Source organism: Phaseolus vulgaris, chromosome 9 (genome assembly GCF_051622355.1).
Source record: "Phaseolus vulgaris cultivar YP4 chromosome 9, ASM5162235v1, whole genome shotgun sequence".
Classification (NCBI taxonomy): domain Eukaryota; kingdom Viridiplantae; phylum Streptophyta; class Magnoliopsida; order Fabales; family Fabaceae; genus Phaseolus; species Phaseolus vulgaris.
Window position 1 is genome coordinate 38,581,753 of NC_143506.1, and position 9,124 is coordinate 38,590,876.

A 9,124-nucleotide genomic window follows, 5' to 3' on the forward strand; every position below is an offset into this window, starting at 1 on the left:
CACTAAAAATGTTTTTAATATCAAAGCGGCTTTGAACTGTTTTGAACTCTGCTATGAACTTAAGGTAAATTTTATGAAAAGCAGGATTGAGGGGTTGGGGGGGATTGACCAAATAACGCTCCAGCGTTTTGCGCCGATCCTCAATTATGATGTGATGGGTACCCCTTTTGTTTAAAATACATATAATTTTATTATTTTTATAATTTTACTTGTATAATTATTATTTGTGATTTTATTATTATTTTTATATATTATTATTTTATAAATTTATTTTGATTATTATTCTCAATTAAGATTTATTATTATTATTTTTATGGTTTTCTAATTATTTTAATTATATTATTAGTACTATTTAAAAATGTCACTGAAAATAATCTATGGAAAATATTATATAAAAATAAATTATTCTTAATTTTAAAAAAAATAAATATTTACCTTCTAGTAAACTACGTTTGTAGGTTTCATTATTGAATCTCACTGTTAAAAAATGTTCCATATTTCTCTTTTTCTATTTCTGGTATCTATTTTTTTGCATTCTTTTTATCAAAACCTGCAGAGGTTGATTTGGAACCGCGAAGAGGACAGTGAATGCAATCGAATTGGCTTTATCAAAGCTTCGATTCTCTTGCATTTCATGTCATCGCTTCCGCTCGTTACCAATTACGAAACTCATTGGGCCACCACTACAAAACTTAGCCAATTGCTTCCTGCACTTAACATTTTGAACCTGCGCCAACATAATTTCAAAAATATCCTTTTTTATGAAAATGAAATTCTGAAATTGAAAATAATGGATTATGTAAAAGTAGATTCGGAAGAGGTTATTGTGTTCCGGATATAAAAATCCAGAAACAAAAAATCAAAATCCCATTCCAGATAAAAAAATCCAAAATTGAAAATAATACATTTTGAAAAAATTTATCCGAAACAGATTATTGAGTTACAGAAAAGAGATGGAATGTAATTTTATATGTACCCCATCTTTTTAAGGGTATTTTTGTCTTTTCCGCTTTAATTGGGTGCATTGATATGGTGCGGGAAGCAATTGCCCGAAACTTGGGGGTGTTTTTTCCTGGATCTCTACATTTTTCTTCCTGCATTTCTTCACAATACCGAAATTATCCTTTACAGTTTTAGGTGTTTCCAGAATAGTAATTTTGTAAACAAAGGTATTTTCAGAATAGAAAATTTGGAAGACAAAAAACCATTTCAGAATATTTTTTTTCAAAACACATTTTTTATTTATTTTCAAATTGATAATCCAGAATTCATAAAACATGTTCCAGAAATATTTCATAAAGAACAATCCAGAAGTCCCTTTTTAAAGGGGGCAAAACAGTCTTCTCTGAGCAGTTTATCTGGAAGGCACCATCATGCTTCTGGATATACATATCCGGAAGCCAATAATCCTCGACTTTTCTTTTTGGCAAGGTGATGATTTTGGTACAACCGGATATAAGCATCCAGGCACATCCGAAATCTGGATATAGATATCCGAAAGTCATAGAATTTGCAAAAACTTACTGCATGGCACTGTGTATCAATTTCCACAACCACAACTCTTTTCCTCCTCCGTGAACGACAGTTCTTCTCCTCCTCTCCGCTGTCGTGCCTTAGAAACTCTGTGGTGTGTGTTGGGTGTCATTGTACCTTAGGTAGTTAGAGAATGTTAGATGCGCAAGGTTGGCAAGGTTGGGTGTAGGGGATGCATTGCTATAGTGAAAACCTAGCTTTTATTTCATTAAGGATACAATAGACATTCACATAGTTCATTAAAACATTTCACAAAATAATTGTGTTATTGTGTTCATATATGTGGAATAGTAGTTTTGGATAATTATGTTTGGAAGGATAATTTGCTTGATTTGTTCTGGATAAAAAAAATCCAGAATGTGACTCACACCTCTTTAATTGTTTCTTTGAATCTGATGTGCCCCTGCCAACACATGGCACACATTGTTGGGGATAAAAAGTCCTTCAAATATTACTCTCTTGGTCCAATTAATTTGAGCAATGCAACCATTTATTTTCATTGCACTTTCACCCAACAATTTTCAGAGTGCTTCAATGACAATTAGGCACATGATTTCACAATTTTTATTTTTGTCGCTTTTGGATTAAAGTCCATAACTTAATTTTTTAAATTTGTTTAGTTTAGTAGGTTTTAATCCATTAAAAACACTAAAATGATGGGTTTCTGGATATGTATATCCAGAAGCATGATAGTGCCTTCTGGATAAAGATGTCCATAATTAAAGAGTACAATTTTGGATGACAATATCCGTAGGCAAACATGACGCTTCCGGATACCAATATTCATAGGCAAAACTGACACTTCCAGATGCCAATATCCATAGGCAAAGCTGACACTTCCGGATGTCAATATCCATAGGCAAATATAAGACTTTCGGATATTGATGTTCAATAAACAAATCTGTAACTTCCGGATATTAATATCTGTAAGCAAATCTTTGACAAGGGCAAAGTTGGGTTTAAAAAGTTTCGTTGGGTGCAGGAAGCAATTGATCGGGTGCAGGAAGTAATTGCCTAAGTTTGAGCCTTTGGCCCAATAAAACCCTAAACCTCTAAGGTTTTTTCTTCTTGCACCTCTACATATTTCTTCCTGCACCCACAAATTTCTAAATCCTGAAACTAACCTTAACCTTTTATTTGAAAAAGGGCACCGTGGTTACCGAAACTCAGGATTTGGGAGTGTGCTATAAATTCATCAATCTGAAACTAAATCATTTTTTTTTTGGATGAGGGGATGTTTTGGAAGCAAATTTTACATAAATTATTGATTTCCATATTACTGAATCCATAAGCCAAATTCTGTTACAGATTGGTGGATCCGGAATGCTTTTTTTGAATGATGATTTTTTTAATGTAAAATGCATATTTTGAATTACGGATTGGTGGATCCGAAATTTTACTGCAAGTGCCAATCCAAAAATTTTCTGGATTCCATAATCTAGAATGCAAAAAAATAAATACAATTCAAGTGCATTTTAGGGTTTTAAAAAATAATAGGAACAGGTTTAGTCTGTGTATAACATTGTGGAAGTGCAGGAAGAAACTGTCAACCTTTAATTATTCAAATAAAATTTAAATATGTTGTAGCTGCATTTAAAACTAATTAAGAAATAAGAGTTTAAAACCTACTTAAAATTAGGTTTTGTTGGCTATTCTTGGTCCATTTAAAACATTATAGTTATTGTAACAATTTGACTATTTCATAAATTATGAATTTATTTTTAATTATCTTATTAAAATAAATTATCTTATTTCTAGTAATAACTTAAATAGTAACTCTTTCAAGTCGAATTACGATCCTCGAGTTACGAACTTTCGGATCCTTTCTGATCCGCCTCCCAAGTTACAAGTTCGACAACATTGATCATGAAATTTTTGCCCATAACTAGATCTAGTTAACTAAGAGTTCAAATTTTTTATTTTATTCGACAAAATCTGGTTATGGGCAATTATTATAAGTTTTAACACGAAGATACAGAAAATTACAAAGGTTACACTTGATGATAGATGATCCACAGATGCATGCATGGCATTACTTGAAGGTCATAATCTGGTCAACAAGTGGGAGAGCTTTGCACATGGCATTCAATGGAGTTAATCTTGACAAGGTGAACCAATTTGCCTCCCTCATATCAATCTCATCCTCATTCACTCTTTTCCAATCAAAGCATTGAATCAACAATCCCAAACTTAACCCAACGTTTTGCAAAGCCAAACCTTCTCCAGGACAAGCCCTTCTTCCCATTCCAAACGCAATCACCTTCTTCTCCAATCCCTCTTCATCGAACCTCTCCGGTTTAAAACACGTGGCTTCCTTCCACAACGCAGGGTCTCTCTGCATGGCCCAAATATTAATCATCACCATGGTGTCTGCCGGAACGTTGAATCCTTCAATGCTCACTTCTTCCGACGACACGTGTGGTATTGCTAGTGGAGCAGGAGGGTGCAGTCTCAGTGTCTCGAGGATTATCTTCTTGAGGTATGTCAGTTTTGGAAGGTCTGATTCGTTTACCAAGCGGTCTTTTACGTGAAACTCCAATTCTTCTCTTGCTTTCTGCAACACTTCTGGGTGGTTTAGTAAATTTGACAGTGACCATTCTAGTGTCACTGCAGAAGAATCTGTGCCGGCGAAGAGCATTGCCTACAAATCAAACCCAAGAGTCATGAAGTTGACGATTATTCAGAGAAAAGAAATTTCAATATTGATGAAGCACGCCATGCGATGGGATCGTTGAATTATTATCAACATATTCTTTGTGATAATCTTCCACGTTGAATGACAATATAAAAATTCAATGTAATGACTAATTAAAACAATGGAAAAATGATGTAATTCACTTTGAAAATTATTTAATTGGTCAAAAATAGAAAAAATAACAATTTCTAAGTTAAAGTTATCGACAACATTAATTAAATTTTATTACTTTTATTCAATTAAAGTTGTTAATCCACAACTTCAATTTAAATAATTAAATTGAGAAAAAATTGTACATTGAGTTGACACTTGAATTATTTTTAAATAATTAATATTTTTAAAATTAAAAAATTATATAATAATAATTTAAAAATTCTTTAAAATTACATTAAGTGAATATGAATATTGTAAAAAAAGTTAATGCGTATCCTTTATAATGTATTCTCATCAAATATTTTAATATATTTTTTTTTTACTTATATTCAATGATTTAATTTATTTATTTTAATAGAAATACATGTATATTATTATTATTTTCATATTATATAATTTATATTTTTATATATTATATAATTTAAAAAATTATACATAAATCATATCTCCTTTTTTTTTAAAGTGTATTTAACTTTAACAATATTTAAAAAATAAGCAATGTTTTTAATTTATCACACAAATAATTTTTAACCAAATTTATTTAAAGTTATTGTAAAAAAAATATTCATTTTAATTCTTCAAATTTATAAATGATTTGCTTAAATAAAACAAAATTATATTTTGATATTATTTATAAAATAAATTTTTAATATTTTTATTTTAAAAAATATTAATTATTATTTATTTTAAAAAATATCAAATGAATTTGCTAACTAAATTGAGAATTTCAATTTAAATAAAATACACTGAAATTTTCTTAACAATTTATTTAAACTAAAGTTGTAAGGACAAATTAATGGATTTAATGGATATTGTTGTCTCTATCATTAACAACTTTAACTAAAAATACCTTTTTCAATGTGAATTGCAAGTAAATTTTCCTTAAAACAATATTCTCAATTATATTAACTAATTTTTTAGTTATAGAGAATAAGTTAATTAAATGTTATGAAAGTATTATAGAAAATTAATATATGTATAAAAAATGAAATTCTTAATCTGAAGAAAACACCTAAAAGCATTACCAGAACAAGGCCTTTGATGATTTGATCACTGTAATATTGTGGCTGCGATTCCTGCAGAGTGAGAAGATGGTGTATCATGGTGTTCTCCCTCTCCTTCTTGTTGCGTTGCTCGTGAATCAGTGCATCCAAAAACGTATCGAACCTTTTGTGAATACTCTTTAGCCTCTTCTCCAAGTTCTGAAAATCGAACCAACGAAGGAAGGGTAAATAATCAGCCTTGTTAGACACTCCCGCCAGCTGCAGCAACCCCTCCACCGTCTCTCTGAACTCCTTCGCCTCCTCCAAATCCTTCGCCTGAATCTCCTCCCCGTAGTATCTCTTCCCCGCCACCATCCTCATCATGCTGTTGTAAGTCATGTCGTGGAACATCGAACTCATCTCCACGCGCGCGTACTCCACGCGAGAGGCCGTCGCCAGGGCCCGCACCATCCTATCGGTTTCGTCCTTGCGGATTCCGGCGAAGGAATGGATGCGCTGCGTGGAGAGAACGTCGAGGGAGGTGATGCGGCGGAGGTTGCGCCAGAGGTCGCCGTAGGAGCAGGATCCGACGGTGCTGTAGTTGTAGAAGATGTGCTTTCCGGAGAGGGAGCGGGGTCGGTTGGCCAAGGCGACGTCGTTTTTGGTGAAACATTCTTGGAAGGCGGAGGGCGACGAAACGACGACGGCGAGACGAGAACCGAACCAGAGGGAGAAGACGTGGCCGTGCGTCTGGGACATGCGTTGGAGGAAGCGGTGGAGGGGGCGTTGGAGGAGATTGAGGTTGCCGATTATGGGAAGAGGTGGTGGACCTGGTGGAAGGTTTTTGTGCTTTGTTCTTTGCAAACAGAGTTTGAAAGTGATGAGAAGAGAAAGGAGGAAGAAGAGAAAGTATGTGAAGAAGGGAAGTGTTTCCATGGCTGGTTACTGCAGTTGGTTTGGTTGGTTAATGTTTGCATGTGAAGCAACTTTTTATACAGCGATTAGGATTGATGAATTGCTTCAACTAATTAATATTTTTGTTTTTTATTTTTCACGTGGACAGTTTAAAAATTACAAATCTACAGCTAGATTTTGTTTGATTAGTACAGTGGTTAGCATCTAAGAGAATGCCTAATTAATTAATTAATTAATGATATAATGACAATCACTTACACATCAAGAATGTATAAAACTCTTAAAGAATTGTTAAACTGTTATTTTCATTTTTTATATAAAAACATTACATTTTTCAATATTATTATTTAATATATTTTCATATAATTTAATTATAAATTTATTTTTTATTATATATATTTATTTATAAATCTATGTAGTTATTTGTCAAAGTATCATTTTAGAAATATAGTGATTGATTGAGACGAGTGAATAAAATTTCAATAGAAACTTTTCAAACGTTTGAAGCCACACTGTACTATGTTTGTTGAAATTCGAAATATAATAATAATAATAATAATAATAATAATAATAATAATAAATAACTCACTAAGATTTAAAGTAACTATCAATGACAAATTACAATGACTTTGAACTTCATTGTAGCATTCACCTACTAATATAGGTTGAAATTCACTGTAACATATGTGTTAATAGTTTCATTTGAACTTTACACCTAAATTATAAATCTCAAATTGTTTTTAAATGAAAATATTTTTAGAACTACTTTTAGATGTATTTTTAAACAAGAATATTTTTCGGGATTATTTATACTTTTATTGAAACCAGACGTCTTATCCAAATTTTGTACATTGAACAGTTAGTTTACTTTTTTCCTTTAAAATATTATTTTAATTTGATTTATAAATCTCAAATTACTATTTTTTTACTTAGTTGTACACTATTTTGTTTAATAATTAATATCTTTCAATAGCCAATTCATTTATTTAATTTCAAAAAAAAATTAAAAAATTATTGTTAATTAAAATCAACCTTATATGATATAATTAAGTTATTAATGTAAATAATACGATTCATATGTTGAAACATTTATTTATATAATTTATATATTTAAAAATATTTCATTATTAATTTGAATTATATTACCTTGAGTAACATATTAATAAAATATTTTTTTCACAGTGACTTTTCTAGGTTTGAAGTCAACTCTGTCTAAATTGAATATTGAAAAATCAAATAAACACAATAATTGACACATGATCCCATCAAAAACACCAAACTCAGCTAGTATTTTTTGACTTTAAGAACAAATATGAGAAGATAAAGTGGAAGAAAATATAAGTTAAATAAGAGTGTTCATGAAGATAACATATTATAATAAATATTCTTTGTTGCCTATTTCTAGAAATACCAAACACTGTGTTGATAAACATCAAAGCCATGTTCACCGAACGAATCGAAATAAATGATGAAGAAATATATGTAGTAGCATATGTATCTGCAGAAAATATATTATATATACCTATGATGCATGAAAATTAGTAATCAAATTGCAAGAATAATATAAGAGAATAAACAAAACCACGATCAAATATCAATTAATTTTAAAAATAAAAAATAATTAGTTGCTATAATGATTAAATTAGATATCATTTTAAAAATTAAAAAATTGGTTTCTAAATTAGTTTCTATTATCTCTAAATTGGTATCTAATTAGTTATCAAGTTTTTCTACTAAATTTAGAATCTAAATAATTAGTGGCTAATTAGATACTAATTTAGAAACTATTTAACAATAATATAAAATAATTTAAAAATCAATTTATTTATTCTAAAATAATCTTTAGCCACTATTTATGACTAAATAATAAACACCCAAAAAAAATTTACTAAAACACTAAAAGATAAACCATTAATAGAGAGTGAGATACTTACTCTCCTGATTGGGATATATTTTGAAGGAAAAACATAACAATTAGGATTCAAATTTGACTTATATATAAAGTTGAATGCTTGAAAAAATGTTACTTTTCATCATTTTATTTAATTTGAACAATATTTCTTTCAGTAAAAAATTATTATGATATTTAAAAAGCAAAAGACTAACTAATTGATTATTTTTTTAAGATATCATCAGTTATTCAATAATTAAATGAAAATAAAAATAAAAAAGATAGTGGTATTTAAAAATTACAAGTCTACTGCTAGATTTTTTTTTAATTAGTAAGCATTTACGAAAATATATTGATTGAGAAGGGTGAACAAATTTGAAATAAAATATTTTCGAAAGTTTGAAGCCACAATATGCTGTTTATCGTAATTCAAAATATAATAATATGAAATTTAAAATCGAAAAGTCATCGCTTGTCTTTCGGTTTTTACAATAAAATTCAATGTTGCTTATGTAAGTTACTTCGTGTCCAACTTATTTAACAAACATTAAAGGTTTTCCTAAAAGAAGTTACAAGAGAAGGGATATTGATAACGATATTGCTTTGTTTTTAGAAGGTTGTATTTAACTCGACATATCATCGTACTTTCTTTTGTGAAATTGATAAGACATTCGTCGTAAGGCCTCAATTGATTATGAGAAATTTGTAAGCCCACAAATGTTTCCTAAAACATTATGTTAGTTAAGTTTTCTTGATCGATGAGGACTATGTGTACGTTTCGTCTCATAGTGATGACTGATATCATCACAGGGCCGTCTATGTGGGGGTACACGTCTTTCGAATTGGCCGATGTGAAATAGAGAAAAAAAACTGAAGATTGCTTGGACTTGTTTGTGTCCAGGGACATCACACTTCGGGAATAGCGTTTTCGGCTAGATATTGAACTGCCTCCTC

General features: G+C 30.3%; 1 protein-coding gene across 1 annotated transcript; it reads right to left on the reverse strand.

Moving 5' to 3' along the window:
- Window positions 1-3,298: 3,298 nt before the first annotated feature.
- On the reverse strand, window positions 3,299-6,343 carry LOC137822477 (isoflavone 2'-hydroxylase). Its single transcript, XM_068627367.2, has 2 exons — window positions 5,407-6,343; window positions 3,299-4,174 (listed from the first exon to the last, which is right to left on the reverse strand). The coding sequence occupies exons 1-2, from the start codon at window positions 6,298-6,300 to the stop codon at window positions 3,566-3,568; spliced, it is 1,503 nt and encodes a 500-aa protein (XP_068483468.1). The 5' UTR covers window positions 6,301-6,343; the 3' UTR covers window positions 3,299-3,565.
- Between the last annotated feature and the right edge of the window lie 2,781 nt (window positions 6,344-9,124).